This window comes from Zootoca vivipara, chromosome Z2 (genome assembly GCF_965207765.1).
Source record: "Zootoca vivipara chromosome Z2, rZooViv2.hap1.1, whole genome shotgun sequence".
Taxonomy (NCBI): Eukaryota; Metazoa; Chordata; class Lepidosauria; order Squamata; family Lacertidae; genus Zootoca; species Zootoca vivipara.
Window position 1 is genome coordinate 46626838 of NC_142585.1, and position 25835 is coordinate 46652672.

Here is a 25835-nt window from a genome sequence, read left to right on the forward strand (position 1 = left end):
TGCATTTACCAAGCAAACATGGACTATTAAGAGTACAAAGACGTCTCTAGTAAAGGCAAGGAAGGGCAGACCCTCTGGCAAGCGGGGAGCCCGAAGCACATGGCAAGAAGATGGGGAATTGCTGACATGCACAAAATGTGGTCAGCATAGGAGAAGAGGACGAGAGATTGATCAAGGGCCACTGGGCTGTCGTGCCACTACGGAAGGAGAATCATTGAATCCTAGAGTTGTAAGAGACCACAAGGGCCATCCAATCCAGCCTGCTGCCAAGCAGGAAACACCATCAAAGCATTCGTGACATATGGCTGACAGCAACACGTGGCTGGGTCAGCTAGTAGAATCATAGAATCATAGAGTTGGAAGAGAACACAAGGGCCATCCAGTCCAACCCCCTGCCAAGCAGGAAACACCATCAAAGCATTCTTGACATATGCCTCTCAAGCCTCCGCTTAAAGACCTCCAAAGAAGGAGACTTCACCACACTCCTTGGCAGCAAGTTCCACTGCCGAACAGCTCTTACTGTCGGGAAGTTCTTCCTAATGTTGAGGTGGAATCTTCTTTCTTGTAGTTTGAATCGATTGCTCCGTGTCCGCTCTCTGGAGCAGCAGAAAACAGTCTTTCTCACTCCACTATATGACATCCTTTGATATATTTGAACATGGCTATATATGTTCAAATATAGAGAGGGATTGCATTTTGCTGAGTGCCAGCAAGAACCCTTTGAACTGCTTTTATGGCCAAGTAAGGTAGCAGGCAGAGCTCAGGGCATGTGCAGAGAGACTGCGGGAAGTCCTCCGGCTCCATTCCTCCTCAGCCGCCGGTCCACCATAAGGAATTGTTCCAGCCTTCATGGCAGGCTTATCCCTGCTGCCTTCCCCTGCCTTCCTGCTGGTAATCGTATCATATCATATCATAATTTGTTGTTGTTTAGTCGTGTCCGACTCTTTGTGACCCCATGGACCAGAGCGCGCCAGGCACTCCTGTCTTCCACTGCCTCCCGCAGTTTGGTCAAACTCATGTTGGTAGCTTCAAGAACACTGTCCAACCATCTCGTCCTCTGTCGTCCCCTTCTCCTTGTGCCCTCCATCTTTCCCAACATCAGGGTCTTTTCCAGGGAGTCTTCTCTTCTCATGAGGTGGCCAAAGTCTTGGAGGATGTTGGTAGCTTCGAGAACACTGTCCAACCATCTCGTCCTCTGTCGTCCCCTTCTCCTAGTGCCCTCAATCTTTCCCAACATCAGGGTCTTTTCAAGGGAGTCTTCTCTTCTCATGAGGTGGCCAAAGTCTTGGAGCCTCAGCTTCAGGATCTGTCTTTCCAGTGAGCACTCAGGGCTGATTTCCTTCAGAATGGATAGGTTTGATCTTCTTGCAGTCCATGGGACTCTCAAGAGTCTCCTCCAGCACCATAATTCAAAAGCATCAATTCTTCGGCGATCAGCCTTCTTTGTGGTCCAGCTCTCACTTCCATACATCACTACAGGGAAAACCATAGCTTGAACTAGACGGACCTTTGTCGGCAAGGTGATGTCTCTGCTTTTTAAGATGCTGTCTAGGTTTGTCATTGCTTTTCTCCCAAGAAGCAGACGTCTTTTAATTTCGTGACTGCTGTCACTATCTGCAGTGATCAAGGAGCCCAAGAAAGTAAAATCTCTCACTGCCTCCATTTCTTCCCCTTCTATTTGCTAGGAGGTGATGGGACCAGTGGCCATGATCTTGGTTTTTTTGATGTTGAGCTTCAGACCATATTTTGCGCTCTCCTCTTTCACCCTCATTCAAAGGTTCTTTAATTCCTGCTCACTTTCTGCCATCAAGGTTGTGTCTTCTGCATATCTGAGGTTGTTGATATTTCTTCTGGCAATCTTAATTCAGCGACACCACTGTAATTGTAATTATTTGTTGTATCCTTCTTGAACTGTGGTGCCCAGAACTGGACACAGTACTCCAGGTGAGGTCTGACCAGGGCGGAATACTGTGGTATTATTACTTCCCTTGATCTCGATCAGGCACCCCCAAACTTCGGCCCTCCAGATGTTTTGGACTACAATTCCCATCTTCCCTGACCACTGGTCCTGTTAGCTAGGGATCATGGGAGTTGTAGGTCAAAACAGCTGGAGGGCCGCAGTTTGGGGACGTCTGATATAAACAAATGGAAAAAACTAAACAAGGAATGACAGGTAAAATCTATAAGAGGATGATTACAAATAAAGAACCGACAACCCAACTGATTCAAAAGATGTGGAGTAAGGAAGAACAAAGGAGCGAATCAAAGGTCGAAAGGATAATTAAAGGAATAGACGAGATTAAAATATGCAAACTTAGGGAGCTCGAACTCAAATTCTTTCTCCCAGCTAGCTAATATGATACCAGGATCGTGAGGCAAAATTTCAATCTGTAGGCGCAGGGTCTAAATATGAACCGATTTGTCCCACTGTTGACTCATGCCAGACTGTGATCTACTTACAGAGTTAAAAACTGGCATTGATCCATCCCCTTTTGGGGGATTCAGGTCAAAATTGCTGAGCTTTTCTTAGGGAGAAGGAACACCCTGTTTTGGGGGGGTGCAGGGCAGAAAAATTGAGTTTTTAGGGAAGCCAACGTTGTTGAGCTTCTTTGGTGGAGCCAGTGATCTACCAATGATCTGCCACAGACGTCCAGTGATCTACAGGTAGATCCCGATGTGATATCATGAGGAAAGGTGTTTGAAAAGCACCAGTGGGTTCACAGGTGAGGGGATGGTTTTCAAAGCCAGGGGATGAAGCAGGTGAAGAGGTCTTTCCTCACAGTTCAGTTAACCTACAATCATTTGTGTCTGTAAGAGAGTTGGAGAGTGATTTGTTCAAATGGTTCTGTTTTGCAAAGAAACTTCCATTCTCTTAATGTTGCTTTTGTGTGCTATAAACATTAGTCTTGGCTTCCTCACATGTCACTGGTATGCATAATCATAAAATCATAGAATCATAGAGTCGGAAGAGACCACAAGGGCCATCCAGTCCAACGCCCTGGCAAGCAGGAAACACCATCAAAGCATTCTTGACATATGGCTGACAGCAACGCGTGGCCGGGTCAGCGAGTAGAATCATAGAGTTGGAAGAGACCACAAGGGCCATGCAGTCCAACCCCCTGCCAAGCAGGAAACACCATCAAAGCATTATTGACATATGCCTGTCAAGCCTCTGCTTAAAGACCTCCAAAGGAGACTCCAACACACTTATTGGCAGCAAATTCCACTGTTGAACAGCTCTGTCAGTCATATATTTACAGTCATACCTCGGTTTAAGTACGCTTCAGTTTAAGTACTCCGCGGACCCATCTGGAACGGATTTATCCACTTTCCATTACTTTCAATGGGAAAGTTCACTTCACATTAAGTATGGGCCTCGGTGCAGTATACCTGAAGGAGCGTCTCCACCTCCATCGTTCTGCCCGGGCACTGAGTTCCAGCACCGAGGGCCTTCTGGTGGTTCCCTCGTTGCGAGAAGCCAAGTTGCAGGGAACCAGGCAGAGGGCCTTCTCCATGGTGGCGCCTGCCCTGTGCAACGCCCTCCCAACAGATGTCAAAAAGGAAAACAACTACCAGACTTTTAGAAGACATCTGAAGGCAGCACTATTCAGGGAGGCTTTTAATGTTTAATAGACTACTGTGTTTTATTTTTCTGTTGGAAGCCGCCTAGATTGGCTGGGGAAACCCAGCCAGATGGGCGGGGTATAAATAATAAATTATTATTATTATTATTATTATTATTATTATTATTATTATTATTGAGCATGTGTTCAAGATACACATTCTTTTCAAATCTGGGGTCATAACTTGGTCTTTGATGTCGCCTCTGGGGCTGCATGCCCTGACTATAGACGTTTAAGGGAAATCTCCCGCGGGCCTGCAACTAAGCAAACTCCGCTGCATGGAAAGATCAACTGGCCATTCCTCAAAAGGGCCTTGGTGGAGAGAATTGGCGGAGGCCATGAAAGCCAGGAGGTAAAAGCTCCAGGGGGCGTCTTTCTTCAAAGGACGACAGACGGCCTGAGCATAGGGCCGCCTCCCTTTCGCTTTAACGAATCTGGTTCTGATTGTAGTGACTGAGGTTCAATTCCCTGCATCATATAAATTGAACAAAGGGTGCCCATCCATTCCTCCTCCTCATCCTGGAGAGTAGTGACGAGTGGGGTGCCACAGGGTTCTGTCTTGGGCCCAGTCTTATTCAACATCTTTATCAATGACTTCCCCTTCATGGATCAATGCCTTGTCGTGGCGAAGGGGCTTGAATAACTCAGAGAAGCTATGAGCTATGCCATGCAGGGCCACCCAAGATGGACAGGTCATAGTGGAGAGTTTTGACTAAACGTGATCCACCTGGAGAAGGAACTGGCAAGCCACTCCAGTATCCCTGCCAAGAAAACTCCATGGACAAAGACAACAGGCATATAAAAGTTATGACGCTGGAAGATGAGCCCCTCAGGTCGGAAGGCGTCCAACATGCTACTGAGGAAGAGCGGAGGACAAGTACAAGTAGATTCAGAGCTGATGAAGCGGCTGGGCCAAAGCCGAAAGGACGCTCAGTTGCGGATATGCCTGGAAGCAAAAGGAAAGTCCGATGCTGTAAAGAAAAATATTGCATAGGAACCTGGAATGTAAGAACCATGGATGGAGGTAAGCTGGATGTGGTCAAAAATGAGATGACAAGAATAAATATCGACATCCTGGGCATCAGTGAACTAAAATGGAAGGGAATGGGCGAATTCAGTTCGGGTGACTATCATATCTACTACTGTGGGCAAGAATCCTGTAGAAGAAATGGAGTGGCCCTCATTGTCAACAAAAGAGTGGCGAAAGCTGTAATGGGATGCAATCTCAAAAATGACAGAATGATCTCGATACGAATCCAAGGCAGACCTTTTAACATCACAGTAATCCAAGTTTATGCACCAACTACCGGTGCTGAAGAAAGTGAAATTGACCAATTCTATGAAGACCTACAACACCTTCTAGAAATGACACCAAAGAAGGATGTTCTTCTCATTACAGGGGATTGGAATGCTAAAGTAGGGAATCAAGAGATAAAAGGAATAACTGGCAAGTTTGGCCTTGGAGTTCAAAATGAAGCAGGGCAAAGGCTAATAGAGTTCTGTCAAGAGAACAAGCTGGTCATCACAAACACTCTTTTCAAACAACACAAGAGACGACTCTACACATGGATATCACCAAATGGGCAGCATCGAAATCAGATTGATTATATTCTCTGCAGCCAAAGATGGAGAAGCTCTATACAGTCAGCAAAAACAAGACCTGGAGCTGATTGTAACTCAGATCATCAGCTTCTTATAGCAAAATTCCAGCTTAAACTGAAGAAAGTAGGAAAAACCACTGGGCCAGTAAGATACAATCTGAATCAAATCCCTTATGAATACACAGTGGAAGTGAGGAACAGGTTTAAGGATTTAGATTTGGTGGACAGAGTGCCTGAAGAACTATGGATGGAGGCTCGTAACATTATACAGGAGGCAGCAACGAAAACCATCCCAAGGAAAAGGAAATGCAAGAAAGCAAAATGGCTGTCCAACGAGGCCTTACAAATAGCGGAGGAGAGGAGGCAAGCAAAATGCAAGGGAGATAGGGAAAGATACAGGAAACTGAATGCAGATTTCCAAAAAGCAGCAAGGAGAGACAAGAGGGTCTTCTTAAATGAGCAATGCAAAGAAATAGAGGAAAACAATAGAATGGGGAAAACCAGAGATCTGTTCAAGAAAATTGGAGATATGAAAGGAACATTTCGTACAAAGATTACCATAATCAAGGACAAAAGTGGTAAGGACCTAACAGAAGCAGAAGACATCAAGAAGAGGTGGCAAGAATACACAGAGGAATTATACCAGAAAGATATGGAGGTCTCGTACACCCCAGGTAGTGTGGTTGCTGACCTTGAGCCAGACATCTTGGAGAGTGAAGTCAAATGGGCCTTAGAAAGCACTGCTAATAACAAGGCCAGTGGAAGTGATGATATTCCAGCTGAACTATTTAAAATTTTAAAAGATGATGCTGTTAAGGTGCTACACCCAATATGCCAGCAAGTTTGGAAAACTCAGCAATGGCCAGAGGATTGGAGAAGATCAGTCTACATCCCAATTCCAAAGAAGGGCAGTGCCAAAGAATGCTCCAACTACCGCACAATTGCGCTCATTTCACACGCTAGCAAGGTTATGCTCAAAATTCTACAAGGCAGGCTTAGGCAGTATGTGGACCGAGAACTCCCAGAAGTGCAAGCTGGATTTCGAAAGGGCAGAGGAACCAGAGATCAAATAGCAAACATGCGCTGGATTATGGAGAAAGCTAGAGAGTTCCAGAAAAACGTCTACTTCGGCTTCATTGACTATGCAAAAGCCTTTGACTGTGTCGACCACAGCAAACTATGGCAAGTTCTTAAAGAAATGGGATCTTGTAATGCCTGATCACCTCATCTGTCTCCTGAGAAATCTCTATGTGGGACAAGAAGCTACAGTTAGAACTGGATATGGAACAACTGATTGGTTCAAAATTGGGAAAGGAGTACGACAAGGTTGTATATTGTCTCCCTGCTTATTTAACTTATATGCAGAATTCATCATGCGAAAGGCTGGACTAGATGAATCCCAAGCCGGAATTAAGATTGCCGGAAGAAATATCAACAACCTCAGATATGCAGATGACACAACCTTGATGGCAGAAAGCGAGGAGGAATTAAAGAACCTTTTAATGAGGGTGAAAGAGGAGAGCGCAAAATATGGTCTGAAGCTCAACATCAAAAAAACCAAGATCATGGCCACCGGTCCCATCACCTCCTGGCAAATAGAAGGGGAAGAAATGGAGGCAGTGAGAGATTTTACTTTCTTGGGCTCCTTGATCACTGCAGATGGTGACAGCAGTCACGAAATTAAAAGACGCCTGCTTCTTGGGAGAAAAGCAATGACAAACCTAGACAGCATCTTAAAAAGCAGAGACATCACCTTGCCGACAAAGGTCCGTATAGTTAAAGCTATGGTTTTCCCAGTAGTGATGTATGGAAGTGAGAGCTGGACCATAAAGAAGGCTGATCGCCGAAGAATTGATGCTTTTGAATTATGGTGCTGGAGGAGACTCTTGAGAGTCCCATGGACTGCTAGAAGATCAAACCTATCCATTCTTAAGGAAATCAGCCCTGAGTGCTCCCTGGAAGGACAGATCGTGAAGCTGAGGCTCCAATACTTTGGCCACCTCATGAGAAGAGAAGAATCCTTGGAAAAGACCCTGATGTTGGGAAAGATTGAGGGCACTAGGAGAAGGGGACGACAGAGGACAAGATGGTTGGACAGTGTTCTCGAAGCTACGAACATGAGTTTGACCAAACTGCGGGAGGCAGTGGAAGACAGGAGTGCCTGGCGTGCTATGGTCCATGGGGTCACGAAGAGTCGGACACGACTAAACGACTAAACAACAACAACAACATCAATGACTTGGATGATGGGCTTGAGGGCATCCTGAGCAACTTTGCAGATGACACCAAATGGGGAAGGGTGGCTAATACCCCAGAGGACAGGATCACACTTCCAAATGACCTGAACAGATTAGAGAACTGGGCCAAAGCAAACAAGATGAATTTGAACAAGGAGAAATGTAAAGTACTACACTTGGGCCAACAAAAATGAAAGGATGGGAGACACCTGGATTGAGAGCAGTGCATGTGAAAAGGATCTAGGAGTCTTGGTAGACCACCAACTTGACATGAGTCAACAGTGTGATGCAGCAGCTCAAAAAGCCAATGCAATTCTGGGCTGCATCAAGAGGAGTATAGCATCTAGATCAAGGGAAGTAATAGTACCACTGTATTCTGCTCTGGTCAGACCTCACCTGGAGTACTGTGTCCAGTTCTGGGCACCACAGTTCAAGAAGGATACTGGCGAGCTGGAACGTGTCCAGAAGAGGGCAACCAAAATGGTCAAAGGTGCCAAGTAGTGTGGTGGAGTCTCCTTCTTTGGAGGTCTTTAAGCAGAGGCTTGACAGGCATATGTCAAGGATGCTTTGATGGTGTTTCCTGCTTGGCAGGGGGTTGGACTGGATGGCCCTTGTGGTCTCTTCCGACTCTAGGATTCTATGATACTTCATGTAGGCCAACAACATGTATTACAAGACGAGTGGGGCATGACAGCATACCCTTAGGAGGAACATAACTCTTTCAGTGTGCTGGTTTTTTAATGAACGCATCACAACAGAGGATGAGCAAAAAACATTGAAGCACCGTTATACAGTTCAGTGAGAACAACATTTAAATATCAGCCGATTTCTGCCAATCTTTGAAGGGGGGGGGGGAGAGAGAGAGCATTGCTCCCCTCCACACCCTAAAGCCGAAGCAGCTGTTTCTTCTCACATCGAGACATTGCTAATGAGTCGAGGTTTGTATAATAAATATCCTTCCCTTTGAAATGGGAAGATTCCACCATTAACATCCCTTTGATTTTGGTCTTTTTAAGGAGCTCATTAGAATGGCAGAGAGGGAGGCAAGGGATCTTTTTAATCGCAGAGGCTCTCTCCCAGTACCAAGCGCTCCCAAGGTCAGGTGCAACGAAGAGCTCGGTGCGGAAGGGTCCACTGGCTGGGGGAGTGAAAAAGATAAACCATCCCGATCACCTGGGAAATCACAACCCCGGTCCCCAACACCTGATGAGCCGGTGTCAAATCTTGGAGTATCCATTTTGCAAGATTGAGAAAACCAAACCCGCTCGTTTAGTATCAAAAGCAGGATAGCGGATGATACCCAGCTTGACCTCCCTTTCTAATCAGGACCAGTGAAGGCGGAGAAGGTCCTGTGTGAGTGCCTGGAGGCAATTGGAGGTTGACTCCTGACAAGACAAAAGTACTGTTCATGGGGGACAGGAGGCGGGCAGGTGTGGAGGACTCCCTGGTCCTGAATGGGGTCTGTGTCCAGGGCAGCTCTGTCTGGGACGCAGGATGAGACCCTCCCTGCCCACGGACTGTCTCGCCAGAGTGGTGCATGCTCTGCTTATCTCCCGCTTGGACTACTGCAATGCGCTCTAAGTGGGGCTACCTTTGAAGGTGACTCGGAATCTACAACTAATCCAGAATGTGGCAGCTAGACTGGTGACTGGGAGCGGCCGCTGAGACCACATAACACTGGTCTTGAAAGACCTACATTGGCTCCCAGTACATTTCCGAGCACAATTCAAAGTGTTGGTGCTGACCTTTAAAGCCCTAAATGGCCTCGGTCCAGTATACCTGAAGGAGCGTCTCCACCCCCATCATTCACTGAGATCCAGCGCCGAGGGCCTTCTGGCGGTTCCCTCGCTGTGAGAAGTGAGGTTACCGGGAACCAGGCAGAGGGCCTTCTTAGTAGTGGTGTCCGCCCTGTGGAACCCCCTCCCCTCAGATGTCAAAGAGAGAAACTGCTACCAGATTTTTAGAAGACATCTGAAGGCAGCCCTGTTTAGGGAGGCTTTGAATGTTTAATAAATTATTGTATTTATTACTTCTGTTGGAAGCTGCCCAGAGTGGCTGGGGAAACCCAGCCAGATGGGTGGTTTATAAATTATTATTATTATTATTATTATTATTATTATTATTATTATTATTACCACCACCCCCTGTAATGGGTAAGCATTCAACATGATTGGTATAAATGCTAGAAGCCTCGCTTTATTTAACTGGTCTACACTGCAGGCTCTGGGTTCTTGAGTCCCTGCATTCTCCAGGCCTTGACACAAGCTCTCCAGGGCCTTGATGATACACCACCTCTTAGCAATGGTTGAAGAATGGGTGGCTGTTATGCTGCTGCCACAGCTATATATATATAAATCTTCACACTGCATGTGCGGATGTAACACCCTTCCTCCGTGACCGCTGAACCGAATTACATCAAATTAGGACAAAGTGTACCTTGCCCATCAGGGAGGGATCTTACACACACACACACACACACACACACACACACACACACACATATATAAAACCACCTAAGAGGAAGGCACGCTTGGCAAATCCACACTGTGATCAACTCCCGCCTGGAAACCAACGTCCCCACTGTGGAAGGACGTGTGGATCCAGAATTGGCCTCCACAGTCACTTACGGACCCACTGTTAAAACCATGTATATGGAAGACAGTCTTACTTGGCTACAAGTGATCGAAGAAGAAGTAGAAGAAGAAGAAGAGGAAAACAAGGGGAGGCAGCTCCCTGGCACAAACCCATGTCCCCACTGTGGAAGGATGTGTGGATCCAGAATTGGCCTCCACAGTCACTTACGGACCCATTGTTAAAACCGTGTTTATGGAAGACAATCTTACTCGGCTACGAGTGATCGCCAAAGAAGAAGACAAAGAAGAATAAGAAGACGAAGAGGAGGAGTAGGAAGAAGAAGAAGAGGAGGAGGAGGAGAAAGAAGAAGATGACGAAGAGGAAGAGGAGGAGGAAGAAGAAGACGAAGAAGAGGAGGAGGAGGAGGAGGAAGAAGAAGAAGACGAAGATGAGGAGTAGGAAGACGAAGAGAAGGAGGAGGAAGAAGAAGACGACGACTCTGTTGAACCAAGGGGGGAGGGATCCCTGGAGTTTTCTGACCCAGTGGCCTCCCGTCTCTGTGAACTCTGTGCTCAGCAACCGATCTATGGGGCTTTCAACGTTCCTCGTTTGCTGTGCAAGCACTTCAAGCTTTTTAATTTGTGGCTGGCGGGAGCCATTGCACTTGATTCCAATAAACGTTAAGCTCATAGATTTGTAACTGATAAAGTGTTAGCTCCAAGATCTATCCCTAACGACAGGTTTTTTTTTCAGATTCTTATTACTTTGGCTATCTTTTTTAAAAATCGTTCTTATTAGTATGTACTCAATCGTGGTGGATTAAGTCTGGTCCAATTAGTTGACGAAGAACAATGGATCCCGTACTGTCGGCTAGCAGACCATATGGAATTATTTGCCGCTCGGAGATTGAAAGAGCAATTCATGGAGGAACCGCTTAAAAGGCTGCTGACACATTTACGATCCACGTGTTTTGGTTTGCTTTCGGCTTCCAGTTCCCTCTTTGAAACGGAGTCCCCTCCCCCGCCCCCTGAGCTCCCCTGATAAAGTCCGCCAGGATAATTATAAAGGACATTTCTATTAACCCCCCAGGGCCATTCTATGCAGCTGGAATAATTCTAAAGGTAATTGTTAAGTTTACACCCTTTGCAGTAGCGAGGTACACATTTAACGAACACTTTGAAAAAATGGCTGGCTGGCTGGCTGCTTGCGCCAGATGCTTTTGGCCTTGGCCAAATTTGGCTGCGTTTTCCCCTGCACTTTTGCGCACCTACGAGCGTCTGCTGGCTGACCGAACCCAAAGGGTGCTCATCCATGGCTCCTCTTCATCCTGGAAAGAAGTGACTGGATGGCCCTTGTGGTCTCTTCCAACTCTATGATTCTATGCTTCTATGACTGAGCTTGAATTCCCTGCATTGTAGAAGTTGTCTCGAGAAAGCTTGTTGGCTTGTTCTGTAGGAGGTGAACCGGAGTCTCATTAACATGAGCTGTTGTCGCTATGGTGGTGTGTGTGAGAGAGAGAGAGAGAGAGAGAGAGAGAGAGAGAGAGAGAGAGAGAGAGAGAGAGACTTAAACTTGCAAGTGCAAGGATAGACCAAGAGCCTCTGAGGATGGGACCATAGCTGTCAACTTCCGGATTGGAACATAAGGGATCGGCAGCGGCACGGCAGCGGAAATGTCTGGACATGCGCACCTAGAAAGAAACGCTGTGATCACTCAAAGTCAGCATGGGTTTATGAAAAATAAGTCATGTCAGACTAATTTCATCTCATTTTTTGACAGAATTACAAGCCTGGTAGATGAAGGGAATGCTGTGGATATAGCCTATCTTGATTTCAGCAAGGCCTTTGACAAGGTGCCCCATGGTATTCTTGTAAAGAAGCTGGTAAAATGCGGGCTAGACAATGCTTTCATTCAGTGGATTTGTAACTGGCTGGCTGACCGAACCCAAAGGGTGCTCATCAATGGCTCCTCCTCATCCTGGAGAGTAGTGACTAGTGGGGTGCCACAGGGTTCTGTCTTGGGCCCAGTCTTGTTCAACATCTTTATCAATGACTTGGATGATGGGCTTGAGGGCATCCTGAGCAAGTTTGCAGACTACACCAAATGGGGAGGGGTGGCTAATACCCCAGAGGACAGGATCACACTTCAAAATGACCTTCACAGATTAGACAACTGGGCCAAAGCAAACAAGATGAATTTTAACAAGGAGAAATGTAAAGCACTACACTTGGGCAAAAAAAATGAAAGGCACAAATACAGGATGGGAGACACCTGGCTCGAGAGCAGTACATGTGAAAAGGATCTAGGAGTCTTGGTAGACCACAAACTTGACATGAGTCAACAGTGTGATGCAGCAGCTCAAAAAGCCAATGCAATTCTGGGCTGCATCAAGAGGACAAACTCAAATTCATCGGGGGCCGCATCAGCAGTTTGGTCACCCTCAAAGGGCCGGTTGTATCTGTAGGACTATGTGTCCACTCTTTATTATCATAAATTATTGTCACTGCATTCAATTATTACTGTTTTTTGTAATAATGTAAGTAATAACTAGCTCTGAAAGCAGAAACATAGTCTGAATAATGGCAAGTAGATATTCAAATGTACAATTATTGTACAATTTATTGAAAAATGATTTTTGGTAACTGCACTGGGTGGTGGAGGCTCGCTAGGGTTTCATGCAGGACCTTTGCAGAGCTACTAGTACCTGGAGATGCTGGGGTCCGTCTGCATGCAGGACAGATGTTCTGCCAGTGAGCCACCACCCTTCACCAAAGGGACTGGCTGAGGTTGACTCACTGAAGCTGCTCTCCTGGTTCCAGGGTTTAAGGGCCAGAAGTATAAAACAGCATCCTATGTTTCTGAGAAGAGGGAGAGGGAGAGGGAGGGGAGGAAGGAAGGAAGGAAGGAGGGAGTGGGAGGGAGGGAGGGAGAGAGGAAGGAAGGAAGGAAAGAGGGGAGAGAAAGAAGAGTAGGAAATAAGGAAGAGAATAAAGAAGGAAAGAAAAAGAAAGAGGGAGAGAAGACGGAAAGGGAGAAGGAAGGAAGGAAGTAGAGGGAAAGAAAGAATAAGAATGAGGGAGAGGAAGAAAGTTGGGAAGGACGGAAGGAAGGAAGGAAGGAAGAAAAGAGGGAGCAGGAGGGAGAGAGGAAGGAAAGAGGTGAGAGAAAGAAGAGTAGGAAAGAAGGAATAAAGAAGGAAAGAAAAAGAAAGAGGGAGAGAAGACAGAGATAAAGAAGGAAGGAAGGAAGGAGAGGGAAAGAAAGAATAAGAATGAGAGAGAGGAAGAAAGAAAGGGAGGGGGGGTCGCCGCCTTGATTCAGCGCCAGAAAAGAGCGCGAAGGGACCCAGGGGCAAAAAGCATTTCCCCGGCCCCAGCTGTTTGTCGGCGCTTTGTTGGCGTGGCGCTTCAGCAGCAAGGTCCCACTGCTGGCTGGGGCGCTCGGCGGGCCACATGACGAGGTCTGGTGGGCCGGATTTGGCCCCCGGGCCTTGTGTTTGACACCCGTGATCTAGATCAAGGGAAGTAATAGTACCACTGTACTCTGCTCTGGTCAGACCTCACCTGGAGTACTGTGTCCAGTTCTGGGCACCACAGTTCAAGAAGGATACGACAAATAATTACAATTACAGTGGTGTCGCGACTTACGAATTTAATCCGTTCCAAAGGCACCTTCGAAAGTCGGAAAATTTGTCAAGTCGAAAAACGCCATTGAAAACGCGATTTCCCATAGGAATGCATTGAAAATGGGAAAATTCGTAAATCGAAGCAACCCTATCTAAAAATTCGTAAGTCGAAAAATCCCTATCTAAAGCCGCCGCGGTTTCCCCCCTGGATGTCGAGACATTCGTCAGCGCGCGGCCGTTATCCCCCATTCGTAAGTCGAAAAATTAATAGAATCATAGAGTTGGAAGAGACCCGAAGGGCCATCCAGTCCAACCCCCTGCCAAGCAGGAAACACCATCAAACCATTCCTGACATATGGCTGACAGCAACGCGTGGCTGGGTCAGCTAGTAGAATTCGGTTGTCGAGTCGTTCGTAAGTTGAGGTACCACTGTGCAACAAATCAAGGCTTGACATATCTTGCTTTGCGTGGCATGCTTCTATCTCATATATTGGTTCCGCCTTTTAAGTTGCATTCCTGAAATGAATGCCCTTTTTGACGATATTCCAATTTCCCGAGTTTCACCTTAGCATTTCTGGAACAAGGATTGTTCTTCCAGCCCCCGTTTTGTGACAGAGCTCTGGGCAATTTCCGCCGAGAGCGCTTCCCTTCCTTTGTTTAACCCCTGACCTACGAAAACAAGAGTTAATCAAAAGTTCTGAGGTAGCTAAGAGGAAGCGGAAGTGTTTGGTTACAAATTAAATATGAGCAAGCCATGCGCCATAAATCCCTGATCTAGCTACTAGTGGTTTTGGGGTTTTTTTGTATCGCAGTTCCATGCGGTGGAGGGTGTTGCGGTTATAAATCCAGCCTCTGTGTTCTGAAAGGGGGGAATGCAAAGTAAATCTGACAAGCTGCTATTCCCAAGATAAATTGTCTCTCTCTCTCTCCCCGCTGAGCTGGACTTTAAAGTTTTTTAGGCAGTGCAAGGAAACGAAACTAGGCAGCCAGCCGTTGTGATTTGACATGCTCAATTCCGTCAAGGTCACCAAGCCAAAAAAACGACAGACATAGAATCGTAGAATCCTATAGTTGGAAGAGACCCCAAGGGTCATCCAGTCCAACCCCCTGCCTAGCAGGAAACACCATCATAGAATCCTAGAGTTGGAAGAGACCACAAGGGCCATCCAGTCCAACCCCCTGCCAAGCAGGAAACACCATCAAAGCATTCTTGATAGATGGCTGTCACGCCTCTGCTTAAAGACCTCCAAAGAAGGAGACTCCACCACACTCCTTGGCAGCAAGTTCCACTGTCGAACAGCTCTTAATGTCAGGAAGTTATTCCTAAGGTTTAGGTGGAATCTTCTTTCTTGTAGCTGGTATAGTGGCATTCCTGACATAAGGCTGACAACCACGCGTGGCCGGGTCAGCTAGTAGAATCATAAAATCATAGAGTTGGAAGAGACCACAAGGGCCATCCAGTCCATCCTCAGGGCAAGCAGGAAACGCCATCAAAGCATTCTTGACATATGGGTGACAGCAACGCGTGGCCGGGTCATCTAGTAGAATCATAGGATCATAGAGTTGGAAGAGACCACAAGGGCCATCCAGTCCAACGCCCTGCCAAGCAGGAAACACCATCAAAGCATGGTAGCATTGTATCATGGCTGGGGATCCACCAGCGAGGGACACTGGTGTGTAACTTGCGGCGAGGGGCATTACAGTCATACCTCGGTTTCAGTACTTTCAGTTTAGGTACTCCGCGGACACGCCTGGAACGGATTAATCCACTTTCCATTACTTTCCATGGGAAAGTTCGCTTCAGGTTAAGTACCTGCTTCCAGAACCAATTACACCCATACTTTGAGTTAAGTACGCTTCAGGTTGAGTACTCTGTGGACCGTCTGGAACGGATTAATCCACTTTCCATTACTTTCAATGGGAAAGTTCACTTCAGGTTAAGTACGCTTTAGGTTAAGTACGGACTTCCAGAACCAATTACATTTATATTTCAGGTTAAGTATGCTTCAGGTTGAGTACGCCGTAGACCCGTCTGGAACAGATTAATGCACTTTCCATTTCTTTCAGTGGGATAGTTCGCTTCAGGTTAAGTGCGCTTTAGGTTAAGGACAGACTTCCAGAACCAATTACACTGGTACCTCAGTTTAAGTACACAATTGGTTCCGGAAGTCTGTACTTTACCTGAAGCGTACTTAACCTAAAGTGAACTTTCCCATTGAAAGTAATGGAAAGTGGATTAATCCGTTCCAGACGGGTCCGCGAAATACCTGAAGCGTACTTAACCCGAAGTATTCGTGTAATTGGTTCTGGAAGTCCGTACTTAACCAGAAATGAACTTTAAGTAATGGAAAGTGGATTAATCTGTTCCAGATGGGTCTGCAGAATACTTTAACTGAAAGTACTCAAACCGAAGCGTACTTAAACCGAGGTATGACTGTACACTCATACTTTGGGTTAAGTACCCTTCAGGTTGAGTACTCCGTGTACCCGCCTTGAACAGATTAATCCATTTTCCATTACTTTCAATGGGAAAGTTCGGTTCAGATTAAGTACTCCGCCGACCCGTCTGGAACGGATTAATCCCCTTTCTGCTTCCTGACAATTCGTTTTTTAAATTTTGACTTCTTTTTCTCAAATCCTAAATTTCTCTCATCCTTATTAAACAAATCATTTACTTGGTGGTATTGTAACCACCACCACCCCGCGAGGCTTTCTGGTGCATTGAAATTGGCCCTTGTCTGTAGATAGCTGCTCAAGGCAGAACGTCTGCTGTGTTCTCTCCCCAGATGAAAGGGGAAGATTCTCCTGGGAACTCTCTGCCAGTTGCAAAAGCCTTTTTAGAGAAAAGGGGGCTGGTACGCAGTTGCTTAGCAAACTGAGCCCAGCTCCCCAAAGACGTACTCTGGTACGTTTGATACCTATACCTTAGAGAAAACCAGAGGCTGCGCATCTAAACCTTTTATCAAATACTAGCTGGCCTGGCCACGCGTTGCTGTGGTTTTTTTGTTTTTTGTTTGTTAAATGGACCTTTTTCTGTTAAATTGACCTTCAGAGTCTCCCTTCCAGGTCCCCTCACCTGCCCTGTCCCAACTTTGACTCCCCTACTGTAAGTTTCAAAAATAAGACTCCCCCACCCACACATGTTCCTGTAAATGTCCCCAACCCGCACTGCTTTGGGTGACTCACGGTCCTACCTCCCCCTTATGGCTATGTGTTCCCCCCCTCCCATTGTTGTGCTCATCCCTGTGATTCCCCCACCCTGTGAAAGGCCCATATTATGTTGGTTTTTGCCTATGGCCTACTGGACAATGTTGCGGCCTACTCAGTTTTCCACGTCCCAACCCCCCTGAAGCAAACTTTCCCATTGAAAGTAATGGAAAGTGGATTAATCCATTCCAGACAGTCCACGGAGTACTTAAACTGAAGCATACTTAACCCGAAGTATGAGTGTAATTGGTTCTGGAAATCCGTACTAAACCTGAAGCAAACTTTCCCATTGAAAGTAATGGAAAGTGGATCAATCCGTTCCAGACGGTCCGTGGAGTTCTCAACCTGAAGGGTACTCAAACCGAAGCGTACTTTTCCCGAGGTATGACTGTATTCACACAATATTACAACAACAAACAATTCCTCCAGCTGGAAGGGTGGGAATGTAAGTTTAACAGATGCTTTTATAATGAACAGCAAAATCCTTCAAACAATTAAAATGACAGGGCTGAATTTTACAAGTCAAATCTTGAGTTTTTGAAGAAAGATTTCTGTTTTCCTTACCTTTCATGTAGTTGAAGGATCTGCAGAAGTTGTGAATTGTTGCCTGCACACACACACACACACACACACAGAGAGAGAGAGAGAGAGAGAGAGAGAGAGAGAGAGAAGCAAGGAAGGAAGGAAGGAAGGAAGGAAGGAAGGAAGGAAGGAAGGAAGGAAGGAAGGAAGGAAGGAAGGAATAGAGGGATGGCTGTAATAATACAGTGGTACCTCGACTTACGAATAACTATACTTACGAATGTTTCTACTTACGAACAGAGCTCCGTCCGCCATTTTGGATGCGGTTTCGATAGGATTTTTTTGACTTGCGAATTTTTAGATAGGGTTGCTTCGACTTATGATTTTTTCTCCCAATGCATTCCTATGGGATTCGACTTACAGATTTTACCGACTTACGAATGTGCGTTCAGAACACATGAAATTCATAAGTAGAGGTACCACTGTATCCAAGGGTCTGGTGACTTCTGTTTCAGTGTATCTGTGCACGAAAGCTCATACCAGTGACAAACTTAGTTGGTCTCTAAGGTGCTACTGGAAGGGATTTTTTTTATATTTTTTGTTTCAGACAAACACGGCTACCTACCTGTAACTGACTCTTTCCAGTCTGTTGCTGAAAACCATGGAGAGACCTGGTCTGAATAAAGACACTGGATTCTTATCTCATTATACATGAGAAAGCTTTCTTTAGCCATCTCACCCCTTGCTTTTTCCTGCAAGACCGATTGCAAGCATTAACAGTTGTCAATGGGGTTTCCACACCTATCTGTCAATCACGCAAACCCTTCTGAGTAATACCCCTCCCCACCCTCTCACTATACAGTGGTACCTCTACTTACGAATAACTCTACTTACAAATGTTTCTACTTACGAACGGAGCTCCGTCCGCTATCTTGGATGCTGATTAGATAGGATTTTTTTCTACTTACAAATTTTTAGATAGGGTTGCTTCAACTTATGAATTTTTTCTCCCAATGCATTCCTATGGGATTTGACTTACAAATTTTTCGACTTACGAATGTGCGTTCTGAACGTGTTAAATTCGTAAGTCGACGTACCACTGTATTCGTTTGATTCCTGTGGAATTTCCGAAAGAAAGCATTTGTCAATACTACTACTACTACTACTACTACTAATAATAATACAGTGATGCCTCGCAAAATGAATTTAATTCGGTCCGTGAGTCAATTCGTTTTGTGAAAAAATCGTCTTGCGAATCGCGGTTTCCCATAGGAAGGCATTGAAATTTCTCCCCCCCCCATTTGTTGTTGTTTAGTTGTTTAGTCGTGTCTTGACTCTTCGTGACCCCATGGACCAGAGCACGCCAGGCATTCCTGTCTTCCACTGCCTCCTGCAGTTTGGTCAGCATCATGTTGGTAGCTTCGAGAACACTGTCCAACCATCTCGTCCTCTGTCGTCCCCTTCTCCTAGTGCCCTCAATCTTTCCCAGCATCAGGGTCTTTTCCAGGGAGACTTCTCTTCTCATGAGGTGGCCAAAGTATTGGAGCCTCAACTTCAGGATCTGTCCTTCCAGTGATGCCCATAGGAATGCATTATTTTTTTTAAAATTTTTTTATTTAGAAGCGCAAAATTTATTAATATAAACAAGAAAAAAGGGCCTCAACATTTAAAACAGCAGTACGCTTCTTGAACAAAAATACCACACATCCATGATATCTAGAAAAAATCATATAGGAATGCATTTATTAAATTTCAATGCATTCCTATGTGAAACCGCGATTCGCAAAACAATTTTGTGTCTCACATTTTGTGTCTCACATTGCAAGACACATTCGTCCTGCGGAGAATTTGTCTTGCAGGGCATTCATCTTGCGAGGTACCACTGTAATAATAATAATAATTTTTAATTTATCTCCTGCCCTTCCTGTTTTAAAAATGGGACTGATCAAACAAATGAGAAGCAAAACAGCTCTTGCCCCAATTACTTCAGTGTGTCTCCCTCTATATCCTTATACAGTGAAACCTCTGTTTATGAACACCTCGGTTTACGAATTTTCGGTTTACGAACGTCGCGGACCCATCTGGAACAGATTAATTCACTTTACATTACTTTCAGTGGGAACGTTCGCTTCAGTTTATGAACGCTTCAGTTTATGAACAGACTTCCGGAACCAATTACACCCATGCTTCGGGTTAAGTACGCTTCAGGTTGAGTACTCCGCGGACCCGTCTGGAACGGATTAATCCACTTTTCATTACTTTCAGTGGGAAAGTTCACTTCAGTTTATGAATGCTTCAGTTTAAGTACTCCGCGGACCGTCTGGTACAGATTAATCCACTTTCCATTACTTTCAATGGGAAAGTTTGCTTCACTTTATGAACGCTTCAGTTTAAATACTCCGTCGACCCATCTGGAACAGATTAATCCACTTTCCTTTACTTTCAATGGGAATTTTGCTTCAGTTTATGAACGCTTCAATTTATGAACAGACTTCCGGAACCAATTCCACCCATACTTCGGGTTAAGTACGCTTCAGGCTGAGTGTGGACCCGTCTGGAACGGATTGATCGACTTTCCATTACTTTCAATGGGAAAGTTCACTTCAGTTTATGAACGCTTCAGTTTAAGTACTCTGCGGACTGTCTGGAACAGATTAATCCATTTTCCATTACTTTCAATGGGAAAGTTCGCTTCAGTTTATGAACACTTCAGTTTATGAACAGACTTCCGGAACCAATTGTGTTCATAAACCGATGTCCCACTGTACTTGGGTGTGTTTACGAGATTTCTTCTTAATCCTCTGTGCGAGGCTGCTCCTTCAAGGAGGGCCTCTCTCTTCGCTCTTTTGTGGTAGCTCTTAACTCCATTGAGGTTTATGAGACTACGAAATCGGAAGTGGAACTTTCTAAACCCCCCCTAATCCCCCTGCAATGTTTACATTCTGGTGCCAAACTCAGAATTTCTCTTCCAAATCTCAAGCTGCCAGGCAGCAAGCGCTCCTGGAGTCGCTCAGATGTGATAATTCTGTCGTAGAATGTGAAAAGTTGTAAGTTCTTTATCGGTGCAGGGTTGATAAGGTGCTTAAGTTTTACAGTAGCCTTTGCAAGCGGCTGGTGGATGTAAACATTACTGTGGTATTGCCGTTATCTGTCACGTCTTCCACATCTCACTTCATTTATTACTATGGCCTGACGGTCAGAGCACTGAATTCCTCTGCTGGAGCAGCTGTGATGAGGAGGACTGAAGCTCTATGCAAAGATATTTAGGATGGTTTGGAGGTCACCCTCTGAGTGTGCGCACACTACGTTGTCATAGAATCCTAGAGTTGGAAGAGACCACAAGGGCCATCCAGTCCAACTCCCTGTCAGGCAGGAAACACCATCAAAGCATTCTTGACATATGGCTGACAGCAACGTGTGGCCGGGTCAGCAAGTAGAATCATAGCGTTGGAAGAGACCACAAGGGCCACCCAGTCCAACCCCCAAAGCCAATGCAATTATGGGCTGCATCAATAGGAGTATAGCATCTAGATCAAGGGAAGTTATAGTACCACTGTATTCTGCTCTGATCAGACCTCACCTGGAGTACTGTGTCCAGTTCTGGGCACCACAGTTCAAAAAGGATAATGACAAACTGGAACATGTCCAGAAGAGGGCAAACCAAAGGTTACTCATCCATGGCTCCTCTTCATCCTGGAGAGAAGTGACTAGTGGGGTGCCACACGGTTCTGTCTTGGGCCCAGTCTTATTCAACATCTTGATCAATCACTTGGATGATGGGCTTGAGGGCATCCTGAGCAAGTTTGCAGGCGACACAGGATCACACTTCCAAATGACCTGAACAGAATAGAGAACTGGGCCGAAGCAAACAAGATGAATTTGAACAGGGAGAAATGTAAAGTACTATACTTGGGCAAAAAAGAAAAAAAGAAAGGCACAAATACAGGATGGGAGACACCTGGCTTGAGAGCAGTACATGTGGAAAGGATCTAGGAGTCTTGGTAGACCACCAACTTGACATGAGTCAACATTGTGATGCAGCAGCTCAAAAAGCCAATGCAATTCTGGGCTGCATCAATAGGAGTATAGCATCTAGATCAAGGGAAGTAATAGTACCACTGTATTCTGCTCTGGTCAGACCTCACCTGGAGTACTGTGTCCAGTTCTGGGCACCACAGTTCAAGAAGGATACTGACAAGCTGGAACGTGTCCAGAAGAGGGCAACCAAAATGATCAAAGGCCTGGAAACGATGCCTTATGAGGAACGGCTTAGGGAGCTGGGTATGTTTAGCCTGGAGAAGAGAAGGTTAAGGGGTGATATGATAGCCACGTTCAAAGATATCAAAGGATGTAATATAGAGGAGGGAGAAAGGTTGTTTTCTGCTGCTCCAGAGAAGCGGACACAGAGCAATGGATTCAAACTACAAGAAAGAAGACTCCACCTCAACATTAGGAAGAACTTCCTGACCATAAGAGCTGTTCGGCAGTGGAATTTGCTGCCAAGGAGTGCGGTGGAGTCTCTTTCTTTGGAGGTCATTAAGCAGAGGCTTGACGGCCATCTGTCAGGAATGCTTTGATGGTGTTTCCTGCTTGGCAGGGGGTTGGACTGGATGGCCCTTGGGGTCTCTTCCAACTCTAGGATTCTATGATTCTATGATGGTGTTTCCTGCTTGGCACGGGGTTGGATGGTCCAGCTCTCACTTCCATACATCACTACTGGGAAAACCATAGCTTGAATTATATGGACCTTTGTTGGCAAGGTGATGTCTCTGTTTTTGAAGATGCTGTCTAGGTTTGTCATTGCTTTTCTCCCAAGAAGCAGGCGTCTTTTAATTTCGTGACTGCTGTCACCATCTGCAGTGATCAAGGAGCCCAAGAAAGTCAAATCTCACTGCGGAAGCACTATAGCAGTTTTTATATTTGTCGAGGTCACTCTGCAAAGCGAAATGTTTTGAAAAACCTAATCCTTTGCTTTTCTTCCCCCCCCCCATTTCTTTTTAGTTACCTCCCATGGTTTGAAGTCTTTTATAAACTGCTCAACATCTTGGCAGACTATTCCGCAAAGGGCCAGGTAAGTGTGGAGCAGGCACCCCCAAGCTTTGGCCCTCCAGATGTTTTGGACTACAATTCCCATCTTCCCTGAGCAGTGGTCCTGTTAGCTAGAGTTGTAGGCCAAAACATCTGGAGGGCCGCAGTTTGGCGGGTGCCTGGTGTGGAGCATTGTGTGACTGGGTGGGTGAGACTACCTTTAATTAGGATGCCGAATTAGGAACTCAAACGCATATGTGGTGGAATAATTGGAAGTCAGTTAAAAGGAGGTATAAATGAATGATTTTACTTTTTCTGATTTTTGACATCTTTTTTATTATTCTTATTTTTTTGTGAATGCATTTTTGGATACAGTGGTGCCTCGCTAGACGAAGCTCTTGTAAGATCAATTTTTCGCTTAACGAATAGATTTTTCTAGCGGAGTTTGCCTCGCAAGACGAATTCGTTTTGCGAAAAATGTGTCTAGTGAATCGCGGTTTCCCTTAGGAATGCGTTGAAATTCAATTAATGCGTTCCTATTGGGGGGGGGGTTTGCTTGCTCCCAGCTCCTGCCAACCTAGCAGTTCGAAAGCATGTCAAAATGCAAGGAAATAAATAGGAACCGCTACAGCGGGAAGGTAAACGGCGTTTCCGTGCGCTGCTCTGGTTTGCCAGAAGCGGCTTTGTCATGCTGGTCACATGACCTGGAAGCTGTATGCTGGCTCCCTCGGCCAATAATGCAAGATGAGCGTGCAACCCCAGAGTTGGTCACGACTGGACCTAATGGTCAGGGGTTCCTTTACCTTTATGGGGGGGGGGAATTCAATGCGTTCCTATGGGATTCGCTAGACGAATTTTTCGTTATACGAATTTGTCTAGCGAGGCACCACTGTACAATTCTACCTGCTGTTGTGGCATACAGAAAAAAAGTGATATCTTTCTTAGGTAATTCTCCTCTTGTAATGCCAAGTCAAAAAGCTTCTGGGTTCTTAATAAACGTGTTTTTCAACACTTTCTTCAACTCGTTATAAATCTTATCCCAGAAGCTCTTTACTTGGGGGCAAGTCCGCCACATATGGTAAAAGGTTCCTTCCGCTTTCTTACATTTCCAACATTTGTTATCTGGTTTATGGTCAATCTTAGCCTATTATCTCAATACTTCTCAGTAGTGGCGCCTACCCTGTGGAACATCCTTCCGTTAGATGTCAGTGTGATACATACTTTTGCAATTTTTAGAAGACATCTGAAGGAAGCTCTGTATAGGGAAGTACTGTGTTTCTCCGAAAATAAGACACCATCTTATATTTATTTTTCCTTTAAAAAACCCACAGTGGCTTATTTTCAGTGAATGTCTTACTTTTTATTACGCGTCCAGCCTTCCCTCTTCCTTGGGGCCCTCCAGAACTGCGCCTATCACTATGTCTTATTTTCTGGGTATGGCTTATATTGCGCAAATGCTTAGAAATCCTGCTATGACTTATTTTATGGGTATGTCTTATTTTAGGAGAAACAGGGTAGTTGCAAGCAGTATCAAGTTTAATATTCTGATATTTGCCACGATCCCTAAAGCTTAGAGATAAGTCACTGAAAAGAAATTCAGAGTGATGAAAATATCTGGGCATTTTTCCTGTAGATTTTGAAACTGGTGAGCGGGGTATAAATAATATTATTATTATTATTATTATTATTATTATTATTATTATTATTATTATTCTATTAGCTTCATCTGCCAGTCGTCCACTGTAGGTATATCTTCAGATTTCCAGTTCCTTGCTAATACAGTGGTGCCTCGCTAGACGAATGCCCTGTAAGACAGATGTTTCGCTTAACGAATAGATTTTTCTAGCGGAGGTTGCGAAAAATTTCCAGGCAGATAATCTAATCAGTCAGGCCTCTAAGTTTGAATTTGTTGGAAGCCACCCATAGTAGCTGGGGCAACCCAGTCAGATGGGTGGCAGATGGGTGGCAGATCAATCAATCAATCTGTGTTAAGAAAAACACTTGTTTTAGAAATCACCCCCTACCTTTTTTCTTCTTCTAGGAGAGCCAGTGGTATGAACTTCTAGAAATGCTTTATAAACTACCCGTCCCTGAGCCAGCCACATCTGTTCATCTCAGTGTGGTAAGTATCCCAGCTAATACATTTCCATGGAGTCATTTCTCCTCTGGAACTCCCTGCCTATTGACATTAGGCAGGTGCTTTTACTATACTGTTTTTTTTTGGGGGGGTGCCAGCTCAGAGTTGTTCATCTTTTTTGCAAAGGGGGAAAGCTCCATTTTTGAGGACCAGCTCCAAGTTGCTTAGTTTCCTTGCAAAGGGGAAAAAAATCCTGTTTTATGGGGTTCAACTCACAGTTCTGCAGGGACCCATTTCTACAGTTTCCAGACAGATAATCTAATCAGCCAGTCACATGTCGCTGGGGAAACAAACAGCCTTCCCCTGCAGGCAAAAATTGAGGCCCCCCGTTTTTTGGGGGGGGGGGTCAGCTCAGAGTTGTGCAGTTTTTTTTGCAAATGGGAAAAGCCCCCTTTTTGGTATGTGTGTGTGTGGGGGGGTGTCAGCTCAGCATTGTGCATCTTTTTTGCAAAGAGGGAAAGCTCCATTTTGGAGGATCAGCTCCAAGTTGCTGAGTTTCCTTGCAAAGGGGAAAAATCCTGTTTTTATGGGGTTCAACTCACAGTTCTGCAGCTTCTCTAGGAAAGGGAGCCATTTCTACAGTTTCCAAACAGATAATGTAATCAGCCAGTCACATGTCTCCCTCTGCAGACAACAATGGAGGCCTGGGCAAGGGAGGGGCCGGGAAGGGAGGTAGCTCCCTTATCTCCCTCCCGATCTCTTGCAATCAGCTGCTGAGCGACTTCCTTTCAACACTCTCTTTCCCTCTTGTTAGCCTTTAGCTCTTTCTTTTTTAAAAAATACCCACAATCTGCCTTTCGCCCCTGGGCAATTTGGCTGCAGGGACCACACATTTGCTCAATAACACGCGCAGACACTTCCTCTTACTTTTTAGGAGGACAAAGCTGCGTCTTATGGAATGAAAAATACGGTATGCATCATGCCCCATTTGTGCGGCAAAGATATTGACTGGCAGCAAATTTGTTTCTTGGGCAGCTGCTGGCAGTTGTACCAGATGGCTTGGGGATGTTTCTGTGTTTTGTATGACTCGGTTTACCATTTTATTTTTTAAATACAGTGGTACCTATACTTACGAATAACTACTTATGAATGTTTCTACTTACGAGCAGAGCTCCATCCGCCATCTTGGATGCGGTTTAGATAGGATTTTTTTGACTTACGAATTTTTAGATAGGGTTGCTTCGACTTGCAATTTTTTTCTCCCAATGCATTCCTATGGGATTCGATTTGCAATTTTTTCGACTTACGAATGTGCATTCGGAACGCATTAAATTCGTAAGT

The 25835-nt window shown here is 45.3% G+C and overlaps 1 protein-coding gene across 2 annotated transcripts in view; it reads left to right on the forward strand.

Annotated features, from left to right (window-relative positions):
* DENND1A (DENN domain containing 1A) overlaps positions 1 to 25835 on the forward strand; it is a 265432-nt gene that overhangs the window by 104352 nt on the left and 135245 nt on the right. For both annotated transcript variants that reach the window (XM_088665085.1, XM_088665086.1), the window contains exons 6-7: positions 22391 to 22460; positions 24459 to 24539. In XM_088665085.1, coding sequence (XP_088521211.1) covers positions 22391 to 22460; positions 24459 to 24539 — 151 coding nt within the window. The remainder of the gene's footprint in view (positions 1 to 22390; positions 22461 to 24458; positions 24540 to 25835) is intronic.